Below are 27,811 nucleotides of genomic sequence, written 5' to 3'. Positions count from 1 at the left end.
CCTTGCAGATTCCTTTGGAGAAGGTCAAGTACCAGCAGCATAAGCCCTCTGCACATCCATCCATCCATCCTCCTCCTCCTCCTCCTCCAAGGTCGCACTTACGATCCATGAGGCTATTTTCAACCATGCAAAGCTGCTCTGGCAGATCCCAGCGTCCATCCCTCCGACAGGCAAACATGCCCAAAAAAATTGTTCCAGAAAGGATGTAGAATGAAAGAGGCAATCAATACCAATCCAATCCAGACAGAGATTGGAAATGCCCGGACTTATTTGGACACAAAGTGTATTAATCAGCCATGCTCCAATTTAGAATCTCCAGCTACGAAGCTCTTGTGGCTAAGTATAATTACCTAAACTACTCTAAATTGGAGGAACTCTGCCATGACCTGTCAGAGGCCAAGAAAGAGCAGTTCCAGTCCTTAATGTTGGAAGGACACCACCTAGCTCGTTCAGCCCTGGAAGCCATGTTAGACTATGCAGGCACCACTGCTTGATGACCACAGCAGTCGTGATGGATAAGGCATGCATCATGGCTCCACCTTTCAGGTTTTCCTAAGGAGGTACATACCACGGTAGAGGACTTACCTTTTGAGGGCCAGAAACTATTTTCGAAGCGTGTGGACAATTCTCTGCATTCCCTAATAGACTCCCAAGCTACACTCTGATCTTGGCATTTACATGTCAGAACCAAAGAGACAGCCAGGGAAATATCCTCTCCCCCTGCAATCCTGACCACAGCAGTACACCCATCAATGGCACTTTGACACCCAGCACCAAAGACAAAGGCCTCCTACCAAACATAGACAGCCTGCTCATCAAGGGGCTACCTCTCATGTGCCCCCACCACAGCAACAATTTTGAAGGTGTGGTCTAGGCCCCAAGAAGCCTCCCACTGTTCCAGTCATCCCCACTGTCTTTGATGTTCCACTAGTTTGGTGAATGACTAGCTCTATTTTTCCCTTCTTGGAGACTCATCACCTTGGATAAGTCGGTTCTAGAGGTAATCAAAGAAGGATACTCCATCCCCTTCCTATCCGTCCCACCACAGCCCACTCCCTCCCTGTCCTTCAGGGACCCCTCTCACAATTCCATTATATGGGGAGAAATAAATCATCTTCTGTAACTGGGAGCCATAGAACCCTTCCCTTCCTGGCACATGGGATAGGATTTCTACTCCCACCATTTCCTGATCCAGAAGAAATCTGGAGACTGGCGAGCCATCGTCAACCATCGCAATCTAAACAAGTTCATCAAACTGCAATGCTTCAAAATGGTTACTCTCTCCAATATTATCACAGCACTGGAACAGGGGGACTGGTTCTTGGCCCTTGACCACAAAGACACATACTTTCATATTACAATACACCCTGCCCACAGGCAATTTCTCCAATCTGTCTTGGGCGACAGCCATTACTAAGACAAAGTACTGCCTTTCAGACTGTACTCAACTCTTCAGGTGTTCTCCAAGGTCCTTGCGGTAACCGCTGCCTATCTGAGGAAACAAGATGTTATCATCTTTCCATACTTGGATGACTGTCTCTTCAAGGCCATATCTGAGACTGATGCTCTCTGAGCCGTCCATATAACAATGGACCTGTTCCCGAAGTTAGGTCTCCTTGTGAACCTAGAAAAGTCCACTTTAATGCTGGTACACAACTGGGATTCATTGGCACACAGTTGGATGCCATACAAGCCGGAGCCTTTCTACCTTCTCATGGATTCTCAAGTGTAGTAGATCTGGTATCGAATGTACGAGTCTGCCCCCTGATTTCTGCCAGAATGTGCCTCCAACTTCTAGGCCACATGGCAATGGCCACTTTCGTGGTCAGGCATGCAAATCTACACATGCGATGTCTTCAACCATGGCTCCGTACAATATATCTCCCCCACAAACACAGCCTCCACAACCTCTTATCCAGGTCAGTGAGAGTAAAGGGCTCACTACTTTGGTGGACACAACCAAACAATGTTTGTCGGAGTTCCTTTCCTCCAATCTCCACCAACCATGATCCTAACAACTGATGCTTCCCTAATCAAACAGTGCAGGGCAGATGGTCACTAACCGAATACACCCTACACATCAATCTCCTAGAACTATGAACAGTCTGCAATGCCTGCCAACATTTCCTACCTCTTCTCAAACATCATACTATAAGTGATGACTGACAGTCTCACCTGTGTATATTATATCAACCGGCAGGATGGAGTGAGGTTCCACTCTTTATGATCAGAGGCACTCACTAAACTGTGGAACTGGTGTATCCAACACATCACCATTTCAGCAGCGTACTTCCCTGGACACCAAAACACCACCATGGATGCACTGAGCAGTAGGTTCTCCCATGCTCACAAGTGGAAACTGGATATGCAAGCACTTCATCCCATCTTCAATCGGGATACCCCACCATAGACCTCTTTGCCACACAGCACCATGCCTGCTGCCCTCAATTCTGTTCCAGAGGAGGACTGAGACATGAATCTATAGGAGGTGTATTCCTCATAATATGGGACATACTGCTCCTTTTATGCCTTTCCCTCCTTTCCCCTCCTATTTGGAGTATTTTGCAAGATATGGGAGGATCGTGCTCATGTCATACTTACAGTTCCAACATGGCCACGACAGATCTGGTATACTTAGCTCTTCTACATGATGGTGTGCCAATTGATCTCTCTCTCCATCCAATGCCACGGCTCCTTTTGCAGGACACATCCTCCATCCCAATCCACAGATGCTCCATCTCAAAGCCTGGCTCCTCCATGGTTCTGGCACAGTCAAACTGATGTGTTTAAGGAGCAGGCATGACCCAACTAGATGCACTTACATTCACAAATGGACAAGATTTCAATACAGGTGTGCCTCCCACCAATTCAACGCAGCATATGCTCTGCTACAATTTATCGTGGATTACATGCTACACCTTAAACAGAGTTATCCACGAGTTCCATCTGAGTACCCTTAGCAGCAGTCACTATTTTTCACTGCCACATAGACGATCACTCTGGCTTCACACATCTGCTCACAAAATGTTTTCTGACTGATCTCCAAAATCTTTATCCCCATGAGACCTGGGACCTAGTCCTCATCCTATTTTCTCTGGCTAGACCCCCATTTGAACCAATGGCAACCTATTGTTACGTGCATCTTTGAATGAAAACTGATTTCCTTGTCGCCATCACTTCAACCCGACGAGTCAGCAAAATTGCAGCCCTTTTGGCATATCTACCATACATTCTGTTCCACAAGAACAAAGTTACACTATGCCCACACCCAAGATTTCTACCTAAGGTTGAACAATCAACCTTGTCAAACAATCAATGCACCTTCCTTACTTCTTTCCAAAGCCGCACAATAACCAACAGGAGGAGGCAGCTCTCCACACCCTGGACATGAGATGAGCATTGGTGTTTTACTTGTACAGGACTAAACCTTTCTGAAAATCACCTCCATTATTCCTCTCCACCACCGAAAGATCTAGAGGCACCGTCATATATGAATGCCTTTCAAAGTGGATTTTGAAGTATATACACTTTCATATGAACTCCACAATGGACAACCTCCTACTACAATTAGAGCACATTCCAAATGTTCATTATCCACCTCAATACCATTTCTCAATAATTTCCCTGTTGCTGAAATTTGCAAAGCAGTCACATGGGCACCAATAGACACCTTTTGTCTGTCACTACACTATTATTTACAATGCCGCAGCAGATGCTCTCCTAGGACATACTGTCCTATCATTGACAGTAAACGTCACTCCATAGCCCCAGCCTTCCAATTAGGGGCATTGCTTTCTAGATATCTAAAAGTGGCGCACTTGTACAGACATCACTCAAAGAAGAGAAGGTTACTCACAATGTGCAGTAACTGAGGCTCTTCAAGGTGTGCGTCCCTATGGGTGCTTCACTATCCATCCTTCTCCCCTCGGCTTCGGACCCCCAACCTCCCCCCACCCCCCAAAAAAACCCCATCAGCTCTGTGGCAGAGAAGGAACCTGGGGGCGGTTGGACTGCAAAGCACTATATACATGTCCCACGCATAGCCCTGGGGAAGCGGGGAGGGGGGAGATACGCATGTGTGGTCTCACTGTCACTGCTGATGAAGATATCCGATCCCAGGTGCAGGAGACAATGCCGCACCTAACAAGTGGAGCACCCATAGGAACAGACATCTCAAAGAAACTCCGTTACTGCACAGGGCGAGTAACCTTCTCTTGACACGAGAATTTAATTATTGTAAAATGTTAAATTTCCAGAAATAGTTTGAGAATTCTTGTATATACACACACACAGTAATTCTATGAAAAACAAAGGGTTAAATAATGTTCAGACTTCAGAACTGGTCATGGTAACAAGTATTGGAAGTTGTTCGTCTTTTTTGCTAAAGGAAATCCAGCTCCCTTCCAAAGTAACTGTTTAAAAAAAAAAAAAAAATGCAGGAGTTGATCCTTTCTGCAGAGTTATACCTCTTAAAAAGAGGGCTAATTTGTAGCTCAGAATAAAGAGTTGGGGAGGGCCATTTATGGTCCTGTCACGTGGCTGGCAATAATACAAATTTCATAAACATAATAACTAGCCTAAAACAATGTTGGTAAGGTAGGTAATTATCTAGCCTGGGGTTTGTAGTGGCCACCACTGTTACTAAATGACTGTTACAAGCTACCGTCATGTACTTGGTCAGATTTTCTCACTTGAAGAGGCATTTCCTGTCCCTAAAAATAACTCAGATCTCAACCATTTCAGATAGCTTTTTTTCTGAATAACAACTTACACAGAATAGTGTGTACAGTTGTATCAATTTATTTTGTTGTTCAAGCTACAGGAAGCCATGACAATCTATAAAACATCCCAAATTCTTTGACTACCTGCACTAAATAAGTTCAGAGGGACTTTGAATATATTATGTTGTGTGATGAATTGTTCCTTATAATTGTTTTTGGGTGCACTCAGTGCATTTCTACATTTGAGGAATTTTTAAAGAAACGAAGAGCAGGCTATCATTAACAATTAAATCTTATGGGGACTGGATAATTCAGGTTTATTGTTGATAATGTTTAGCCTGTGTCCCAGTTAGCATCCAACCGTTTGACCTATGAAGTCTGCAGTCCCAGTTAAGTTCCTATAGGACAACTCTCCACTATATTACAATAACAAAAAAACACCAGTAACAAAAACAGTCACAATTTGCACTTTGTTTACCATCTTGGCAGTAAAGCCAAAGATAATAGGTTTAAAAATTGAATCGACTCCTCACCCATAGAGTTTGTCCCTCTAGAACAAAATAATTGAGACACATTGACAGGTTATTTGGGAGAAGCTTGATAACTGTACTTAACCTGCTCTGTCAATAAAGGGTTTTTTTTCTAGTCATGAGCATCTAATTCCCCTTTTTCAAAAAATCAATTAGTTACACTAATTAAGCACTCTTCATTATTAGATATAAACTTTCCTTTTTATCGCATAATGGTACATTCAGTTCAGCAAAGGATGAAAATTGGTATCTGCAGTCTGTAGATGAGCTTGAACAAATGATATGAAAACTTCTTTCTCATCTAATTCTGTGAAATGCTCATTGGAACATCGTATGCACTACTTTTTTGCAGTTTTTCCTGAAGTCTGCTAGTTTGGTTCTGTTCTAAAAAGTACTTATCAAAAGCATAAGTTTTACAAGTTATTTTTCTGCAAGTCCTGCTAACTCTTCCTGGGATCTGAATGTCACTCTGGATCTAGCATTCTTTGCACATCTACACAGTTTATAAAGGTTTTGCAGGCCAAATTAGGTCCTTACTGACATATATGTAAGCATGTTGTCTTCAATGAGCTTACACAGATGTAAACAATTAGAATTTAATATGTTCAGTTGATGTACAAGACAGAATCTCTCTCTCAGCTATGTTCCTTTTGTAGGTCCAACAAAAGTAAAAAGATGAGGTCTGCATATCTGAGTTGTCTTTCTTTTCCTGTAGCCCCTCTTTTCAACCTCCTCTATGGGCTTAAATCAGTGGCTTTCAACCTGTAGTCCATGGACCTCTGAGGTTCTGCAGACTGCACCTTCGTTCATAATTGTTTAGGGGTTTTCAAATGAAAAAAGGTTGAAAACCATTGGCTTAAACAAGTTTGTTAGTGAATACTTACTTTTTACTTAATAAAATTTAAGATTACAAGTTTTACTTTTTACAAAAAACACTGGAGTCCATGGTGGTTGTAACAAAATTGGATACCTTGATTTCCATATCAATCCCAATGCAAAATCTGTTTCATCCACTTATGCTGTTCTTGCTCAATCTTACTTCACTTCGGCTAAATGCAGCATCTGTTGTCTTTGCAGTGAAAGTCTTTGATCTGGAAAATAAATCATGCAGACAATGATCATACATTTATACAAAATTCTTCAATGTGTGTTTCATTTAAATTTTTTTCTTAGGAAACTCGTAGGGTATATCAGTTTCATTACGTGAACTGGCCTGACCACGATGTACCTTCATCTTTTGATTCTATTCTGGACATGATCAGCTTAATGAGAGAATACCAGGAGCATGAAGATGTGCCTATTTGTATACACTGCAGGTACCAAATATATTTCTTAATATTTTTTAAAGTATGTTCAGTACAAGACTTACATGTATATATTTAATTTTGAAAAGTTACTCTTCTAGCTCATTGTCAGAAAGAACCTCTCTTCTTCAAGTGCTTGCTCGCGTTGATTCCATTCTAAGTGCCCATGTGCGTGGCTGTCTGAGATTTTTGCCTTGGCGTTATCCGTAGGGTCAGCTATAGCGCCATCTTGAGTGCCGTGCCCATGCGTCAGTATATTAGGTGCTGCCGGCCCTATGCCTTCTCGGTTCCTTCTTACCGCCCATGGTGGTTAGTCAGAGCGCCTTTCCCTTGCCTCGCAAGGGCTAGCGATTCTTCTACTTCAGTCTTTGAGCCTTAAAGCAGTTTCGTAAGTCAATGCAGTTGTTCGTTGCGGTGGCAGACAGGATGAAATGTTGCCCAGTGTCAGCGCCTGCATCCATTATTGCTATGACCTGGCAAAGGTGGCTCCACTGGCGACCGTGACTGCCCACTCGACTAGGGCGCAGGCTTCATCGGCAGCCTTCCTGGCCCAGGTGCCAATTCAGGATATTTGCAGAACCGCTACCTGGTCATCTATCAACACACTTACGTCTCATTATGCGTTTACTGAGCAAACCTGAGACAATGCTGGCTTTGGCAGAGCAGTGTTGCAAGACGCATGATCGTGTACTCTGAGCCCACCACCAGGGATACTGCTTGTGAGTCACCTAGAATGAAATCGACCTGAGCAAGCACTTGAAGAAGGAAAAAATGGTTACCTACCTTTCATAACTGTTGTTCTTTGAGATATGTTGCTCATGTCCATTCTACCTGCCCTCCTGCCTCTCTGTTGGAGTTGCCGGCAAGAAGGAACTGAGAGGGCATTGGGCCGGCGGCGCCTAATATACCAACCCATAGGCGCAGCACTCAAGAGGGCACTGTAGCCTACCCTACGGATACCGCTAAAGCAAAAATCTTCGGCCGCGCATATGGGTGCGCGCACACCTAGAATGGAATGGACACAAGCAATGCATCTTGAAGAACAATAGTTACGAAAGGTAGGTAACAGTTTTTTCTACACAGCTTCATGGATTATGTATACTTTAACATGTGGCCCAAAGGCTAACTGTACACTTGTAAACTCTTAAAATGCAGCTCAGGGCTGTCCTCTCATCTTCAAGTGAAGGTTTCTAAGGACATTTCAGAACTAGAAGGGTGAAGTATTAGAATATGTCTTATGGACAAGATACCTAATGGGTCATCACTAAATTCTATAAATATGGGAAAATGATCTGCAGGTTTTCATTACCGGTATAATTAACAAATACACAACTTCTGTTCCTATATCAAGGAAGATGAAAGTGCTAAGAAATAACAGGCCTGTATGCATTTGTTAACACATACATCCATATGCAAATCAAGAGCAGTCATTGAATTTCTGGCAGGCTACCAGTGCAGACATCAAAAGTCTCTCAAAAGCACGCACCTTTGCAATTGTTTTAATGAAATAAGGGTTAAAACTACATTTCCAATGTAGACTAAACCACAGAACTTGTTAGACTGAATTTTGCTTCATGATAGCATTGCAAAAACAAAAATACAGCCAAAGAGAGAAATATATAGCAGTATAGTTATGAAAATGATAAAAATATTAGTTCAGTACTAAAACCATGTTTAGAATGTGCCTATATATTTTCATAGCACGCTGTAGATAGATTAGAAACAACAAACAGTTATGCCATTAATTCTCAAATTATGTATTTGCTTAGCCACTCCATTGATATATAAAATAAATACCCAGTGCAAATGTCAAATCTATTTGTATATTAAATATGATTTACTGTTCTTAAATTCCAGAGGGTTTCTTTCCTTGTTGATGAGCCTACTGTATCTCCATTTAGAACATCTATTAATTTTAGTATTTCTAGGCTGCTCTGACGAATGATGTCTGAATTTATAGCAGGATTAAGCATAATATGAAATTGAGGCTTATGCAATTGTCACTTTTTTTCCTTAAAAGAATAAATGCCAAAGTAGCAATGACTATACTAGAAAAAGCAAAGATAAAATCAACTTTCCAAACATTTGAACTTCCCAAAAGGGTGTGGAAATTTCCTTTCCCCTGACCAAAAAAAAAAAAAAAAATCTGTAGCCCTTCATCATAGACCAGAGCAGCACTCTAGCTGCTGTTGCAGAACCTCCAGGGGGACTTGAGCATCTATTTTGTTGACCCACAAAATTTAAACTATTCTTGCAACACGTGTTTAAATACCTACCAAGTTATGATTATATTAAACCTATACGATTTTGATTTCCCTTTAATACTCTATTAATTTTAATGAAAATGCTACTAAAAGCCACAGTAACAAGCTCTAGTACTTTTTTACTTTAAAACTTCTGTCAGTGGTTATTACCCTATAATAAATTTTTGTATGCTTTTTGTTTTCTCTCTCAAATATGAATTCCAATCGCTTTTTCATAGGTTGGAAGAGAATTGACCCTGAATATAGATATGACCTTTGATTAGTCAACACTAATGACTTCACTATAAATGTAACTATTTCTGCAAGTAACTGTTTGAACATGCATTTGGTTGTGATCAGTGTTAATGAGTGATTATACATCAAAAATTATATAGGAAAGGTTAAGTCTGTAAACCTTTTAGGGATGCTTTCTGGCTTTAAAGGGTGGTTCTGCTCTGAAAAGTTGACTATGGAAAACATACCCTTTTACTCAACAGATGTGCATCTTTGTGTATTCAGTCGCATCAGCTGACATTAGTGACAGTTTTTACTGTTTTTTAGTCCTATTTTAGTGCTAAGAAAAGTTAAATGGATTCTGCTTCTTGAGCATCAACAGAATCGTAAACTAAGTTTCAACCAGTTTCACCTAGACGGATAAATCGATCCCCGAATCGACACGCATACTCCCACCTCGTCAGGAGGAGTAAGCGCTGTCAACGGGGGAGCCATGGCAGTTGATTTGCCACCGTCCTCACAGCGGGGTAAGTCGAATAGGATACGTTGAATTCAGCTACGCTATTTGCGTAGCTGAATTTGCATATCTTAAATCGATTTCCTCCCCCTCCCCCCCCAGTGTAGACCTAGCCTTATAGAAGATAATGGAGATGCACAGGCATTGGGAGATAGGTTATCCTGCAGAAACTTAATTATTAGTTATGAAGCATGGGAAGAAAGGACTCAAAGATTGGGTTTTGAGCTGATAGTGTAAAATAAGTCTCTTTACTTGTAAATTAGATACATTTGCTACAGAAATCATTTGAGACAGAATAAACGTGGAAATTTGATTCAATTTTTCATCACTTTTCAAAGGAGAACTACACTTTAAAGATGGTCAGTTATATAAATTGAGAAGCAACCCATATTGTGTTTTACCAGGTTATCAAGAAAATGAAAACTTAACATTTTACACTTTTCTATTGTCTCTTCCTCTATGTAGCCATCCTATACTGCTTGCCAGTTACGTGCTATTCTCTGTAGTATATAGAATAGGCAAAAATGCCTCAATACATTTTAATAAAGCATTTCTTCACATCTGATGCCTGTTGGCTATGAAAACATGAAAATACATGTACTTTACATTAAATACATTAAGAGCTGGCTGACAAAAGGTATTTGAGGACTGATATATTTTTAAGTAGGTAGTGATATTTTTACCTTGATTCTGTAAATATGAAAATGTTAAGTCTATAGAACCTTCACAGGTTAACTGAAATCATTGTCAAAAGAACTATCGAGTAACTGTTGCTTATGTCCCTAGTGCAGGGTGTGGAAGAACGGGAGCCATCTGTGCCATAGATTATACATGGAATTTGCTAAAAGCTGGGGTAAGGAAGATTTATAGGAATATAACTTATTGTAGAATTAGGTCATATTTTATACCAGTGATTAAAATTAAGCTTCCAACTTGCTGAAGAGTAACAAAATCAGAAATATCAAATGTTCAGATTTTTAAAGTCGTCCTGGTTAACATTGTTTCGTTGTTACATTGCTGATCAATTAGAGAACATGCTAGTTTAAAGTTGCACAATGCTCCATTATAACGTTGTTTGGCAGCCACCTGCTTTGTCCTCTGCTTGCAGAAAGAGCAGTCTGTTGGAGCTAGCTGGTGGGGGCTTGGAACCAGGGTGGACCGGTGGCAGCCCCCCATCAGCTCCCCTAAGTTCCCTGTGCGGCAGCTGCCCAGCAGGCTATCAATTGCCGGGCAATTCCCACCCCTCCACTGCCGAGTGCTGCTCCTTCCCTCTGCCTTGGAGCTGCTCCCGGGAAACTCCTGCTTGCTGTGCCGGATGGGGAAGGGTGCTAATGTCAGGGTGTCCTTCTTGCCCCCTGCTCTTTTACCCCATCTTCACAGAGCTGGGCGGGGACATGACTGGGCTTAGGATGGAGGGAGCTTGCTTGCAGCAGCTGCTGTCTCAACTTGCTGATCTACTTAAAAAGGCAGTGTACTTAGAGTGGGGTCAGCGTACTTAAAGGGGCAATGCGTGTGTTACACGCGCACACACACACACGGTATGTGTCGCTGTCTCTCTCTGCTATGCTGTCTCCCCTCACTCCATTCGTGTTGCCTTGTCGAGTGTGCAGCTACATTAACAACAATGTGTTAATCCTTGAGGGCTCAGACAGTGCTAGTTCATCATTTAGCGGTAAGGCATTCCCTGGGAAATATCCCACTTTCTTCCACCCTCTGGCTTCACCACCTCAACCAAGCTTCACAATCGTCATTGCTGTATTAAATTGTTTGTTTAAAACTTGATCGATCGAATGTCTTTTGTCTGGTGAAAAAAATGTCCCTGGAACCTAACCTTTTCTCCCCCCATTTACATGAATTCTTATGGGGAAATTGGATTTGCTTAGCATAGTTTTGCTTAAAGTAGCATTTTTCAGGAACATAACTACAACGTTAAGCTAGGAGTTACTGTATATTAAAAATTGGCTTTAGGTTACTTATGGAAGCACTTTCCTATATCAACAAAACAAACCTACCCAGTGTCAGAATGGAAGCATCTCAAGGTAAAATGCCAAACTGTAAATTTAAGTAGTACATAGTTCTGAATATATTGACCTGAATGCTGATCTGAAGTGCTGATTTTCAAATTATGTCCGAAGGTCAATTTTTCAACATCTATAAATATACTGCAAAGTATGTTTACTCATTGTTTCTTCTGCAAGGATTTCTTATAGCATCTTAGACTTTCTGCATTTGAAATTTCAAATGCAATCTGCTTTTATATTTCACTTTGTGGTTTTTAGTTTCATCATGAAGCAAAGAGACATGCTGATGGGTTGCCATAATGTCAGCGTGTCAGACATTATTGCTTCTACCAAGTCTGTCACATTTTCAGAATTGATCTTAAAAATATTTGTGTGATCTGCACTACCAGTGAAACCGTTATAAATACCAGTTCTGAAGGAACAGTTGCTCTAAATGACTTTCATAAGATTCACTTACATGGGTCAGCTTTCTATAAAAGCAATAAGGCATGCTATAGTGATAACTTAATTGGTCTGACACATTTTAAATCACTATGCTGACAATATACTGTATTGAGTTTTATAGAAAAATAACATAACTTTGCCCTGTATTTCAGAAAATACCAGAAGAGTTCAATGTGTTTAATTTAATACAAGATATGAGGACACAAAGGCATTCTGCAGTGCAGACCAAGGTATATTCTTCTGTAGTGTAGACTTGGACTTTATGGTATGTCCTTTTTTTAAAAGGATCTTGTACATTAATCATAATCTCTAACATGCATACAATAGGAGCAGTATGAACTTGTCCATCGAGCCATAGCACAACTGTTTGAAAAGCAACTACAGAAATATGAGAGTCGCACAGACTGGAAGATTGCTGATGGAGTGGTATGTTTTTCTTTGACATATGGGTTTTCAATTAAAGTTATAGCTTTTACCTGCAGTTTTAAGTTTTACTGTGCATTCAGTCCTTGATCTTGTTTGTCTTAAATATTTTTGTGGTGATAAGGAAGACATTAAATGTAGTTGTTTGTGGACAGTTGGACTGTGTATATGTGTCTCAGCAGTTAACTTGTGCTCTGCCTGCTCTGGCAAATTGATTTTGGAAGCAAAAAGCCACTTATCTATGCTAGACATTTAAAAGGAATTTTTTTTACTGCTTACCACCAGTGCAACTCCAGCACTACTAGCGAAGGTAGGAGTTCTAGTGTAGACAGGGGACTCTTGGCATGTTAAACAGCCAGTCTGAGAAACTTGCTGTTAGCATGGTTAGATAAATGAGTAAAACTCCAGCGGCCAGTTTACACTAATTCTTTCTTTGGCTGCTACTGGTGGCAACATCAGTAGGAAACAAGGCCTGACCTACTAGAAATGAACAGTAAAATGATGTGGTGGATAAAACAGTTAAGGAGCAAATTAAATTTAAATCAAAGCTCTGTCCAAGGAAAAACTTAAAATGCAATAATTTATCCTCTGACTAGTTTAATAATTATAAATAAAGGTGGGAATGGAGTAACACTTCAGTAATTTTCAAAACTCTTGAATGGACAAACCAACTTTCCATTTCCTCCTGGCCCCTGTATCTATCTATCTATCTTAAAATATGGCAATGTTAAGGGTTTATCATTTAAACCAGTTAAATGTGGATATCAGAGTGCTGCGTTAGATGATAGTATTTTCTACGTATCTTAACAATTATAACCAGTGTCAGACATTTTTGTTTGCATATGCTTGTATCATTCAGGTGTGGGCCTGGAGAACAAGCCTGGGCCCAGTGAGGAGGGGAAGTCAGGATGGGCGGGACTGGAGAGTGAGCTCACCTCAGGCAGCAGCTCCTGTATCCCGCAGGGCTGGGCCGTGATGACAGAGGGGCAAATGGGCCAAACCCGAATGGTGCTGCGACCCTACACACCAGTTTTTTTTGTTTTGTTTTTTTTTAATTTTGTTTAACACCAGTTTCTTCCTAGTACCAGTCAGGTCCTCACACCTCCCCGATAACCTCTTTGCCACATTTTGAAAACCTCTGCTCTGAGGGAAATATGCTTGAAAATATTTGGCTCACTTGGAGTTCATAGTTCCCTGATTCCCATCTCAGAAAATTGCCCACTTGGGGACTGACATAGACACTTGAAATGGCATAGACTCCCCATCTCAGGAAAGGATTCAGAAACTGGAAACATTTGCTCTCTTCCTGAGTTGGTGAGTGTTCCCCAGCTGGTTTTGTATGTGTTTTCTGAGCATGCCAATGTTATGCCAAGACCTGGTAGTGTGGGTGCAGTTTTCGTTCCTGAAACTTAAAGTAGCAACTCTTACAGTTCATACTGTCAACAAGGGAGGATTTGGAAAAGTCCCTTGAGCCACTCATCAGTCAAATCCTCCTCTGGTGAATGAACAGGAACACCACACTCAGAATTTATACACTCACCCTATAAATACATAAGCATGGATGCCAGCCTTATAAGCTGGGGAGCCCACACTTTCAGGAAATTGGTCCAGCAGAGCTGGCCAGCCAGAAAGAGGATTGCACAACAGTATTTTGGAGCTCAGGCAGTCTTCCTGGTCTTACTTAACTTGCTGCATGTGTACTTTCACAAATAATCACAAGGTCAAGTAAAACAACTATAGTACAAAGCACCAGAGGGTCATTGATTTAAACCTTGTTGAGGGGAGTGCATTAAATCCTGTATTTGTTCTGAACCGGATTAGCACACAGACTAACTGAGAAGAACTTAAATCCATACTGGAGAGTGGACTGCTGCACAGTGATGGGGTACACATCAGATACTAGACCTTAGATGACTTCTCATTTAGCTGGAAAAAACTGAGGCTTATGTGTTCCCACTTCTTCAATAAATTCCCAATGAGTAGAAGATGTAGAGAGCAAAGGTTGTATTTGATCCTTATAACTCCAGAGGGCTTGGTTCTCAGACGTCAACATGAAATTCTCTCAAAGTTTGGACCTGTTGCACGACGATATCCCGGCCATGTTCAGGCTTAAGGATCTGGCTTTTTAAGGTTGGGCCTTCTTGAAAGTCTCCCCAACATTCTTCCTTCCTGGAAAAAGGACTTGTCATTCTGTTGTTAACTTACTATTTATATACATATATTTAGTAGCACCTACTGATCAGGGAGTGTGTGTGTGTGTGTTAGGTGCTGTACAAATTAATCAGAAGCTATGGTTCCTGACCTTAGAGCTTAGTCTAATTGGATAAGATGCAATAAAGTTGTCATAATAAATAGAAGGATGGAATAGTGAGGGATGAGGATAATAGTGGTAGGAATATATGATTATATAAGCTATGTACAATCCAGTTCTGAATCATATAACATTGTTAATCATAAACAAAGTACACATCTGCAGTCCCATCTGTCTAGGTCAGTGTTTTCTTGCTGGTGCAGAACCAAACAGGTCTCAAAGCATACTGCAGTTTGAGTTTCTTCAGGAGGGTTTTGAGAAGGATCTTATAATTTAATGCCCTTTGGGTTCAGGCATTTGTTCTCAGTGTGCTCAACGAGGTACCCAGTATGGGCTCAGCCTCTGTTGATAAGTTTCTTTAAGGCAGTCTTCTGCCTCATCCCATTAAATCAACAGTCTCTCTGTTCCCTGCCTGCCTCGACCCCTCTCCACACCCCTGACAGCCTCCCACCACCCCCCGAACTCCCGACCCATCCAACTTCCTCCCCGCCCCGTCCCCTGACCAGGGCCAGCTTTAGCAAGAGCCCAGGAATCGGGGTGCGCTCCGGCCAGGGTCGCAGGGCTGGGCCGGAAGTGCTGGGCCAGGCCAGTGCGCTCGGCTGGAACCGGGGCCGCCGCCCTGGGGCCTGAGCCAGGACGGAGCTGCTGGGGCGGGAGCCGACCTTGGCCGGAGCTGCTGGGGCCAGGGCCGGGGCCAGGCCAGCGCGCTCGCCCAGAACCGGGGCCACCGCCCTGGGGCCTGAGCTGAGCCGGGCCGGGGCCGGAGCCGCTGCGGCCGGCGCCACTCGGCCGGAACCGGGGCCCGAGCTGGGCTGGAGTCGCTGGGGCCAGCTGGGGATGGAGGGAGCCGCTCAGCCAGGGCCGGACTGGGCCGTGCTGCGCCGCACCTTGCCTCGCCTCTCTGGAGCCCTCCTCCTCACGTCCGTCTCTCTCCTCCCTCCCCCCCCCCCCCCGCCCAGCTTACCTGCTGCTGCCCGCCTGTCCCTGTTTGTTTTCAGACTTCCCGCAAACATCTGATTCGCGGGAAGCAGGGGAGGGGGAGGAGCAGGGGGGCAGAGCATTCAGGGGAGGGGAGGAGCAGGAAGACAGCTGCGGGGCTGGGCGGCATGGTAAGGCTGCAGGGGATGGGGGGAGCCAGGAAGGGGCTTTGGCTGCCCAGTGGTGCTTGGCCTCCGCTTTTCGATTTATTAATAGCCGACCGGGGGGAAATACTGGACACTTTTAGATTTTTAGAAATCCCCCCCCGACGGCTATTTATAGACCAAAAAGCCAGACATGTCCGGGGAAATCTGGACATATGGTAGCCCTACTCTACACCCCTCGGTTAAGCTCTGGAGGCGGGGGGAGGAGGGAACGAATGGGGCTGGGCTGCCGATGCCTCCGCCGCGGGATAGCACCAGCTGGGCAGCCAGCCCAGACGGAACCGACCAGGGGCTGGGTGCAGCGTGCGCGCTGCTGGGACCCCGCAGCAGGCCCAGGCTCGGGGGGTTCGGGCCTGGGCGTCAGAGCCGCAGCTGCCGAGCACCATGGCCACTTCCTCCCCCCGCGGCAGTGGGAGCTGCAGTATTGGCTGCTCCGGAGTCCCGCTGCCTGGGGGGGAGAACAGCTGTCACCTGGCCCCGCGGGCCGGCCAGCCGCCCCCCTACTCTCCCTACCGCCCGACTGAGTCCTGCCTGCGCTGGGGCCAGGCCGGACTCTCACTCACCCTGGCCCTGCGCTTCCCCTGCATCTCCAGGGCCTCCCTCCAGCGCTTGTGGAGGGAGGAGGAATGGTGAGCCTGGGGAAGAGGCAGGGATTCGGGGAGGGAGCCAATGCGGGGAAGAAGGGGCCGGGGCGGGGCGCGAGCACTTCCGGGCTCTGGAGCATTTCCTTGTTTGTCCAGTGTCCCGACCGCACATCAGTCGTGACGCGGGACAAACAAGGAAATATGGGGACAGTCCCGATAAAATCGGGGCGTCTGGTCACCCTATGCTTGAGTGACATCTTAAGGAGAAACAACCCGGTCTGCTCTGGCTATGTCTAAAGAAAACTGGCAGGTAATAGAAATTGTTACATTTTTTTAAAATGTTTTTACCTGTTTGTTTGTCTTGCAATATGGGCTTTGAGCTGGTTTGGGTTCATTGTTCTTAATTGTGTCTCTTAATATAAAAGTACCTACAGCCTAAGATAGGTACTTCTGATGTATCAGTATATTCCTGTGCAGGTTTGAGATGCTTCAGATGAAACTGGGACCATACCTAGCAGTGTCATGGAAACAATGTTCTCAGCATCTGATGGAAATTCTCCTTTTACCTCTTGTAATCCTAGCGGCTGGAGTATAGAAATGCAGGGCAGCTGTAGAGGTTTCTTGCCTTCTCATACACAGGGGTCACTGTAGTATTTGCATGTTGTGTGAATGTGCATAGAAGCAGGAGACATGTAAGCAAAGGGGTGGGTGAATGTTCTGATGTTTAGTCAATTGGGCTAACTTCCTTGATTCATGACATTGGGATTGTGTGATAATGAGTTACTGTCTGAGAATCATGCTGACATATAGCAATAAGGAATTTGTGTCTGTGGATATTCTGAATCTACCAGTTCAGCCAGGGAAATGAATAGTCATCCTAGAGAGAATATTTAAATACTAATATATCATTTTCTGAGATTTTAGGGAAATGTAGGAAAGATAACCAGATAAACATATAGAGGAAAAGCTCTAATTGTATTACAAAAACTTTTGTGCCAGCCGAGTGTCACTCTCTTTCACCTGCTAAGGATATGGTATTCAATTCATTTTGAATACCATTACTTAAAGGATCTGGTTAAACTGAAGACTCCTAAATTTATTTATATTACAGTTGCATCTGTAACACATTCAGGGTACTGCACACATAGGGTCTAAGTCTTCCTAATTAAGAGCTGTTGAATAGAAATTACATTCATCTGAATAAAATTTTACCTACTTTTAACATCTAAGATTAGTATTACTAAGAGGAAATCACTCCTCCTCCCCCCACCCCCCATAGTTCATTAGACAAGACTGTTTTATTGGGCAGTTTCACTTTGTCACATGCACTGCAGTAGCATATGTGCATGCCCTTCCCTAAGCTATGGAAAAGTGTTAACCAGTAACATCAGCAGTAAAAATTAAACTGGAAATGGCAGCAGGGAGGTGTGAACACAGGAAAAAAAGGGTGGAGGGTAGATCTGAACATGTTCGGCATTCCTTGGGACCTACCAATGCCACTCTGCTGGAAAGACTTTTCATAAATCCTTCATTAGTCCTGCCATGAGTGCAGGGGACTGGACTAGATTAGTGGTTTTCAAACTGCGGGTCGCGACCCAGTACTGGGTTGTGGAATGTAGGGCACTGGGTTGCAGCGTTGGTGCTGCCCAGCTAAAGAGGCTAGTCCAGGGGTAGGCAACCTATGGCACACATGCCAAAGGAGGCACGCGAGCTGATTTTCAGTGGCACTTACACTGCCCGGGTCCTGGCCACCGGTCCGGGGGGCTCTGCATTTTAATTTAATTTTAAATGAAGCTTCTTAAACATTTTAAAAACCTTATTTACTTTACATACAACAATAGTTTAGTTATATATTATAGACTTATAGAACGAGACCTTCTAAAAACATTAACGTATTACTGGCACACAAAACCTTAAATTAGAGTGAATAAATGAAGACTTGGCACACCACTTCTGAAAGGTTGCTGACCCCTGGGCTAGTCCCTACCTATTCTGACACCATGCTGCGCCCCGGAAGCTGCCAGCAGCAGGTCCTGCTCCTAAGCGGGAGAGCTATGGGACTCCGCACACTGCCCCCGCCCCGAGCACTGGCTCCACACTCCCATTGGCTGGTTCCTGGCCAATGGAAGCTGGGAAGGCCGGTGTCTGCGAGCAAGAGCCATGCAGAGCGACTTGCACGCTTCTGTCTAGGAGCCAGACCTGCTTCTGGCCGCTTCCGGGGCGTAGCGTGGTCCACGGTGCCAGGACAGACAGGAAGCCTACCTTAGCACCCCCACAGCACTGCTCACCGGGAGCCGCCCGAGGTAAGCCCGTACCCCAATCCCCTGCTCTGAGCCCCCCAAAGCCGGAGCCCCTTCCTGCACCCGAAACTCCTCATCCCCAGCCCCACCCTGGAGCCCGCACCTCCAACCCAGAGCCCTGACCCCCTCCCCCACCCCTGCCTGAGCCCAGAGCCCCCTCCCACACTCTGAACCCCTCATTCCTGGCCCCACCCTTCAGCCCTCACCGCCACACCCCAACCCTCTGCCCCAGCCTTGAGCCCCTCCCAAACCTCTCATCCCTAGCTCTATTGGGTCAAGGGCATCAACAATTTTCTTCAACTGGGTCGCCAGGAAAAAAAAAGTTTGAAAACCACTGGACTAGATGATCTCTCGAGGTCCCTTCCAGTCCTATGATTTTATGATAAACAGCAGGTGAATACATTTTTAAATATATGTGCATGTGCTTTTTAATAGATGTTCAGTTAGAAACTTGATATATTTTAAATTTAGTCAATTTTTAAAAATCCATCTGACAGTGTCCCTTTACTTTTTTTTTAATTTGCATTAAAAATGTTTAAAGGTGTAACTCAATGTGACCCAGTGTCCCTAGGGCAGCCTTCACTGGAAATGCAAAGGTCAGGGCAGGATGCAAAAGGGAGAGCAGACACTCCCAGAATTGATGGTTAACACTGAAGTTAAACTGTTCAACCAGTCACAAACTGTGCTCCTGATCCCCCAAACTGGTTATCAAGAAGCTAAAAAGGAAATCACACAGCCCCCTTTATTGCATTCCAATTCTCTGGCTCCCAATCAGCATATAGGTCCAGTGCAGTGAGAAGTTATTTAAAAAACTCTGCTCACATATGCAAAATGTTCTTCTGCACCCCAAAGGGCCAGCCACATTGCCAGGTTGATATTGGGTTGGATATTACCCAAAATACCATGCTGCCAGCCAATCCTTTAGTGTCTAGAACTAAAGGTTTATTATAAAAGAAAAAAACAAGAAGAGATTTGTTAAATGGTAAAGCAATCAAATACATACAGACTTCAAAGTCCATATATCAGGTGCTTAGCAGTATTGGTGAGTTTGTTGGCTTGGCTTGAAAGTCCTTCTGAAACGCATCCACAGCTTGGATGGGTCATTCATTGAGTCCTTTGTTCAGAGCTTCAGTTTGTAGAAAACTGAGGTAAGAAGCAGGATTGAAAACAAAATGGAGATGATGCAGCTGCCCTTTATATTCCTTTTGCCACGTGGCTCGTACTTCCTGTGTCCCAAACACAGGCTTCACAGTACATGGGCATGGAAAAGCCTTAAAGATCTGTCCACAGGCATGCCCCTGCAAGTCCTGTTGAATCATAAGGTCCCCCCCCGATTCCTTTCAATGGTTTCATTATACAGCTGATGACCCTTGATGGGCTATCGAACAGGCTAGGCAGTGCTGATGCCAATCTGCGTGGAAGTGTCACCCAGAAACACAGCAGAAGTTTTGAAATATAGATATACCATACATATCTATAATTCATAACACAAAGGTGAGACAAACATATAAACAAGATTATCATATTTGGCAATTTATAACATTTTCACACGCCATATCTGGTCAGATTTCTTGCAATTCTATAATATTGGTATCATCAATATTATAAAGTGTCCCATATTCCATGGGACTTAATCCTTTGTCATGGTTTATCAACATTTAGCCACTAATGCAAGGTCTGTTCTACGAAGTAGATTGGTTCCTGTGTTATAACATGACCCTACCATTTCCTCTTTGGGTTTCTCTTGCATGTCTTCCTGTGAAAATGATATAATACAATTATGTAATGGCTTACATGTTCAAATGCTATAGAAACTTAAACTATGTGTTGTTGAGTCCTGGGTACTTGATACTGCACCTCTTTAGGGTTTGGCAGTTCTCAGTAAGAGGCCTCACCTCTGGAATTTTCTTCTTCTGTTTGGACAGATATAATTTCTTGACATTTGGGGCACTGTGTAAAGCTTATTGCTCTTCAGAGGCTTTACCTTATTGGTTATATTGGTCTCTTTGTTTCTTTTTAACCTTTTGGTTTAAAAGATAAATTGCTACTTAAAAGAGAAGCATGTCAAACTTGTAGGATGTTCTGTGGCTCCTATTGTGCTTTATGATGAGTACAAAAGTAATGTCTGTTACTTACAACAGGATCCATGAAAGAGAGACTACTGGGAAAGACTTAATAAACTCAGTAATCCTTAACAAACACCTGCAGCTTCTGAATCAAACTATATATTTGAACTGTTGGGTTCAAAAAGAAGCTTGTGTTTTGTATTCCTGGTGAGGAAGCTTTAAATTGTTTACTTGTAATGCAGTCCTCCTGGGAATCCTTGCTCTAAAATCTTGAAACTGCTGCTTGAGCTAAAAAGCACAAGTTTGCTAGCTCGAAGCCAGGAGCATGTTCATAAACCTCTGTGGTACAGACACTGGGGAGGAGCAAAGAACCACACTGTAAGCGTGGGTTACAGCTGAATTACGAAGAGGTCTTGCTGTGGAAATAGTATGTCAACATGTAATTAGACATATATCCTGCGTGTGTAAAAAGAATCTGAATTAAGTTTGTACAGGCAACCTTAATTCTTGCATTTCCTAACCTTTTTGTGTGCTTGAGTTTGCAACCTTAAAAATTTTTAATGTAGCTTTTTGTATGCAATTAAAATATAGCAACAAATACATGGATACAGTCTACTTAGACTAGAGCAAAGAAGATCCTATAACATATCTTCAGTATCAGTCTCAAAATTCTTCATCCTAGCCATCCTAGGTGACTTCTGTTTGATGTTTAGCTAAATAAGTTACCCATTAAATAATGGTTTGTTTACATTTAGTGCTCAGTTTCTCTAGATAAAACACTGGTGTTTGGATACATTTCCCAAAGGAAATTTATACTGTTTGTGTTTTGACTACAGTTCCTAGGCTGAGATCTGAAAAGATCTGTTCCCTGAACTTCAGTATGAAAATACTTTAACAAAGCATCCAATAATTCTGAATTGTTATCACCATTTAGATTTAATCTGAATACTTGTTGTTGTAGCAAATCTCTTTGATCAGGAAGGTAGATTCTGCATTCCCTTCAGAATTCTGATTTAGGTTGTTCCTTAGATCCAGAATGGGGCACACATCTCACGTGAAAACCTTCTGGTGTTTTACCACTGCAGTGCTGATAATTATCTTCTGGTAGGCAAGAGCCCTACCTCAATAGGAGAGAGTGAGGAGTATCTTCAGAATAGCAGTGGATTGCCATTGGGCCAGATCTTTGTCTCTTTCAATAACCAGCATATTGGTTCATAAATATATTATTGGTTTTTAAATCAATTGCTAGACTAGAGGCTGGTGGGCTAATATTCTTGGTCCTTCTTGTTTTGAAGCAGATTCTTTTCTTTAAACTTGTCTATTGCTGGACAGTGCAATAACATCTGTCTAGGAAAGCAGGCAAGTGGTTGGTTGAGGCCAGTAATCTGTGGTTAGGAAGGCTAGGGTTTTCTCTTAATACCTCCATCTGCCCTTCTCTTTGGAGGATAAAGTTAATGGAACTAGCTTTAATTTAGATTTAGCTTTAATTGGGAAATGCAAACTTCCCAACATTCTCTCCAGTATGGCTATGGCCTTGGCTACACTGGCGCTGTACAGCGCTGCAACTTGCTTTGCTCAGGGGTGTGAAAACGCCCCCTCCCCCCCCCCCAAGTGCAGCGCTGTAAAGCGCCAGTGTAATCAGCCCCTGCAGCACTGCACGCTCGCTCGCAGCACTGCAAGCTACTCCCCTCGGAGAGCTCTCATAGCGCTGGTGGCGCGACTAAACTTGCACTTCACAACGCTGCCATGGCAGCGCTGTGAATTGCCAAGTGTAGCCAAAGCCTCAGTCTCTTGCCAGGAGTGGAGGTAGGGGCTCAGTCAGGTGTCAGTCCTTGTGCTCTCTTCTGGGGTTGATACCAAAGGTACTGCTTAGAAGTCAGGTATGTGGTTGCCTGTCAACTACTTAGTGTAAATAGGCCAAACACTGTCAGAAGGCAACAGTAGGTCACATGTGCCCTGGATCACATCTGACTGATGAGCTAGGCGTGATAGGCATATCAGTTGAAATTAATGTCATGTTTCTGGGAATAAATTACTTGTTTCTGAGATGCTGGCAATGCCTGTTTGAAATATCTTTAAAAAGAAAATTTGCGAAAGTTAGCTTCAAGAAGATATCTTTCAAAAATATTGTGTATTCCATTTTTAATAGTGCTAACTTCTGAACTTGCCTTCAGAATTGTTATACACATGTTTAAGGTAACTGTACATGAAAACTAATATTGACTTTGTCTGTACCTGGTGCAGTTCTAGTTAGTTAACCTGAATACTAAATTGCTTTAATTTAAAAAAAAAAAAAAAAATTTCCTTCTGCAATGGCTTGCTGTGTAATGCAGGAGAATATCTCTTCAACTTTATTTTTAAATACAAAGGGGTACTGTCAACTTGAAAACTAGTCATTTTAGGGAAAATGCATTATCTTGTATACTACTCCCTCCTATTGAGTCCCTTTTCCAATTTGTGTTTTCCTTTTGTGGTTTGAAAGATACATTTTCCCCAAGATGGGAAACTGGTTGTACAAGGGAAACAGTGAGACTCACTATACACTCAGTGCTATCAAATACTTAAAGTAAACAACATGAAAAATACTTCATTACTAAAGTGACAGATGAATCTGAGATTTGTTATACGCAATACTGAATAATGGTAAGTAAAAAAATTGTTCAGAAGTGGGTTCTAAAGTTAATGTTCTTTTGAGATCCTTGTCTCAATTCCCTCAGAGTGCTTTTTTTGGGAGAGAGGCTTTATAAATAAAATGTATGTATAGAACATAATCTATGCTTAAATTGGAAGCCGAAGCAAGTATAAGGTGGCTTAGTGACTTGCTGTTGTCACTCCATGCTTTCTTCAAGTTTGGTTTGGGTCCTCCTGTTTCAGGAACACGTAGAAGTGTATTAAATTCTAGTGATCATGATTCTTTCAATTTTGAATAAAATATCGTTGGATTTATTTATTTATTTTTTGGCAGAATGAAACCAGTACAGAGAAAACTGTCAATTCAATAGATCTTGAGAAACAGGACTCTCCTCCACCAAAGCCTCCACGGACCCGCAGGTACTGTTCACCTTCTCAGTTTTGAGCTTAAAGAGAGTTACAAAGTTTATACTTAAATGACCAATTCTGTCTTGTTTGATATTGCTAATAATCCATATTTTGTACGAACAAATGGATTTTGTGAAAGTGTAACAAGTATTAATTTACATAATTCCAAAGACAAGTTAAAATGTAATTTATGCAGCAATTGTTCCGCCTTGTTCTAGCAATTTGTCTTAGGACACTGAATAAAAGTCTTGCATCACAGCAACACCATGTGTGATATTTAACAGAAATCCTGACCTAGTCAACCGTTACGTGATCTCAAGATAATATACTTCAGAGATTCACAGAGGCATACATAATTAAGTTAATGTTGAAAGTATGTTTTAATGTGGTCTATTTTGACCTTTGAATGTATTTTTGCAAACTTTAGGGGGGAAATTTACGGTTTGAGTGTTGTAAATCAAGTGCTGCTTCTTTCCTTTTGGGGCTGTGAAGAGTGTGTGCCTTCTTTTTATAGTGTTTTTATAGTGAGCATATAGTTAACTTCTTCCATGCTTCCTTTAGTATGGGGTATCAGAAGCTCTTCAAATTATATATTTGTTTTTTCCATCTGCTCAAAAAAAAAACCAAACAACCACCTAACAAACCAAAATAAACTTCTCAGCAAAGCCTTGTTGGCAAAACAAAAGAACTTTGGAATATGAAAGCCAAACCTTTTAAAGATGACCCAGAAAAAATAAGGAAAGCCTTCAGAAAGCTAATAGTAAACTTTTTTGAATCACCATGGCTCAGATTTTTAAAGCTATTTAAGTGTTGCTGCACTCAGTGTCACAACACCTAACTGACTTAGGAGCCTATACATCATTTGGGATTTAGGCACTTTGGAGTCTAAGATCTGGTCTATACTTCGGGTGGGTGGGAGGAATCGATCTAAGTTACGCAACTACATGAATAACGTAGCTGAAGTCAACATACTTAGATCTGCTTATTGCGGTGTCTTCACTGCAGTAAGTCGACGGCTGACGCTCTCCCATCAACTCCGCCTGCGCCTCTCACCCTGGTGGAGTACCGGAGTCGACGGGAGAGCGCTCGTGATAGACGCGATAAATCGACCTCCGCTGGATCGATCGCTGCCCGTAGATCCAGCAGGTAACATAGACAAGCCCTAAATCAGCAATATTTTGAAGACTTTCAGGCTGCAGCTAATGTTATGACTGCATAGTCATAGCAATAGAAGCCCGTTGAAAGGAGGATGTTTAAGAGCTTCCCCTAAATTGTCTATTTACAAAACTAACAAAGACATTTACTTTATCATATTTCCCCCGATCCTGTAATATTTAATGCACACAAAAGCTATTATAATGGTATTTTTGGTTGTGTACAGTATATGCACAAACTTGCATACAATGTTATCTGTTATACAAACATGCATTGATATTTAAAGCTTATATTTTTAAAGGTAAAAAGGAAGAACACTTTAATAATTAAGAGAAATGGTTTTACCAACTGGCCTTTTATTTATTCAAAGAGAAAAAACTTAAAACTGAGAAGTTGGGAGACTGAATGTATAGACATAAAATAGCTTGCAGAGTCAGACACACAAGGGTCTAGAGATACCTCCAGAAAAAAGAGTGAAAGGAAAGTGAGACATGGAGTGACTCTGGTTAGTTTTGCTTCCTTTCTAGAAAGATAAACATAAGCAATTGGAACTTTAAAGCAGACGATATTTGGGAGACAGCATGAAGAAAAGATGGTGAAGGAATAGCTTATTTTTTGTGGGGAGGGGGGAGAGAATCAGATCTACGTGAGAGGCACCACTCCCCTCCCCCCCCCTTTTTTTTGGTGAGGTGAGGAGTGTGGGAGCAGCTAAGACTTCTGAATAGCCAAATTTTTGGTGCACATGTTAGATATGTCCCTTGATATATATAATGTAAGATACCAGGTAACTTTCTCTAGTGCTTTCTCTGTTTCCTTATTTTCAACAATATGTAAACAATATAATTAATCTCCATCTCTGAATTATCTGCATGTTGAATTGCTTAAACCCCCTTGTTTTGCTTTTTATTTTTCTCAAACTTGTTTCTCTTATTAAACTAGTTTAAATGGAAGGGTTCTGAGATTTTTTTTCTTAAGGTCATAAACATTTTGGTGACCTAATATGCAGTTTCTTTTTTTAAAAAAAGTGAAAAACAGAGGTACCTGATGACCAGCAAATTTAGTACCTTTATTTTTAAGGGCATAAAGGAAGATACAGGAAATAGCCTGTATTTCTTTGCAAAATATTTAGACATATAATGGAATTAGTGACTCCACTTGTGAGGAAATAAAGCTTTTCAATCAACCAACTCATTTATAAAGTAATATTGATAGAATTTTTTGAAACATTTACTGTTTTGGTAGATACAGCATACGTTTGGCCTTTATAACATATTTTATATGGTACAGTATAAAAATGTTTTCAGTTGGTTAAATACCATAGCACAGATTAAAAGTTGTATGACAGATGTTAAAGTTTTTACCATTAAAATTTAATCTCTTCCAAATGGAGTTCCACAAGGTCAAGTCAGTATTGGAGGGCATATACTTTTTAATACTTTAATGATCTAGAAGAAGGCCGAAGATCAGCATTAATCATACTTGCCAGCCTCTGAATTGGAGGAACATTAAACATACAGGATGATGTATCCACACTAAGTGGCTTGGAGAGATTAGAACTGTGAGTTGTATACAGTAAAATGGGATTTAAGACTGAAGTCCTTTTGGTTGGAGAGAAAAATAGCATGTGTACAAACTGGAGATAAAAGCTGTCTAGAAACTAGTGAGTCAGAATGAGTGGAGAAAACGTGTAAAATGCATCTGAGATCACATTGCAGTTCTGTTAGAGAGAAGTTAATTCTATTCTCAGAAATAGTGATTTAATTTAAAACTAGAGATGTGATGATCCACTTTGAATCTACGTTGATAAATGATTGTTCCAGAACTAGAATATTTCATGCAGTTTTGGGGTCAACTTGAGGGTACCAAAAAAAGCAGAGGAAATCACATGAGTGGCAAGGAAATCTCATCAGGATTAGAGAATAAAATGAGATCCTGAGTAGGCTAAATTTAGAGTCTGGAAAGGATGTCTTACAAGAACGTGATCAGTCTAAACAAACACCTTCAAGGAAATAGAAGTGGAAAAAAATGTTCACATTATTGCAAGATGACATGGAAAGGGGCAATAATTTTAAGGCCCTTTTTCCCTAAGACTGCCCTACTTCTTCTGTCCCCCCTTCAGTAGTTTGGGCATTGGAACTGTTCTCAGAAGTGGTGGTTATGTTTGGGAGAATATTATGTAAGAGATTTAGTGGGTAAAATAGTCCCGAAAAAGGTGTGGCATTCAGCTAATAATCTGTGTGGTCTCTTCTGACCTCAACTACTGTACCTTTGCATCACTTTTGGAGGTGGGACTAACTTCTGCCACTTTGTAGTTTCTTATGGTGGAGACAGTTATTGTAATAATGCTCATGGTGTGCAAGATGCATCCCAAACACAGATGAAGATATAGTCCCTGCCCTGGAGAACCTAGAATTTAAAAACACAAATGGGAAAACTTTACTTGTTTGTAACAATCCTATCAGGGTGACATGTCTATCTTGTTAAACACACTGTTCTCTTGCACACTACTATCCTCCCTGTCTTTCTCCCACAACAATTCCAAATTTTAATTCCAGTGCCACTATGCCCCTTTTCAATATTCTGTTTCCTTCCTCCATATAGGTGAGACTAAAAATATTAATAATATAAACAGAATAGCTAAGTGGGTTACAGACATCTTGTTTCTTGGATATCTCCTTGTAGAAATGGTTTTTAGGTGGGATTTAAATAGGGTGCAGTGGCTTTACTGAACAGTTCAGGGAGGGTGTTCCACGTTCCTAGTCTATTCTGAAAAATTG

At 42.0% G+C, this 27,811-nt stretch overlaps 1 protein-coding gene across 5 annotated transcripts in view; it reads left to right on the top strand.

Annotated features, from left to right (window-relative positions):
• PTPN12 (protein tyrosine phosphatase non-receptor type 12) overlaps positions 1-27,811 on the top strand; it is a 144,942-nt gene that overhangs the window by 84,553 nt on the left and 32,578 nt on the right. For all 5 annotated transcript variants that reach the window (XM_034765924.1, XM_034765961.1, XM_034765942.1 and 2 more), the window contains exons 8-12: positions 6,425-6,567; positions 10,336-10,402; positions 12,167-12,244; positions 12,342-12,440; positions 23,806-23,891. In XM_034765924.1, coding sequence (XP_034621815.1) covers positions 6,425-6,567; positions 10,336-10,402; positions 12,167-12,244; positions 12,342-12,440; positions 23,806-23,891 — 473 coding nt within the window. The remainder of the gene's footprint in view (positions 1-6,424; positions 6,568-10,335; positions 10,403-12,166; positions 12,245-12,341; positions 12,441-23,805; positions 23,892-27,811) is intronic.

Source organism: Trachemys scripta, chromosome 1 (assembly GCF_013100865.1).
Source record: "Trachemys scripta elegans isolate TJP31775 chromosome 1, CAS_Tse_1.0, whole genome shotgun sequence".
In the NCBI taxonomy this organism is placed as follows: Eukaryota; Metazoa; Chordata; order Testudines; family Emydidae; genus Trachemys; species Trachemys scripta.
This window is presented reverse-complemented; position numbering and strand designations above follow the sequence as displayed.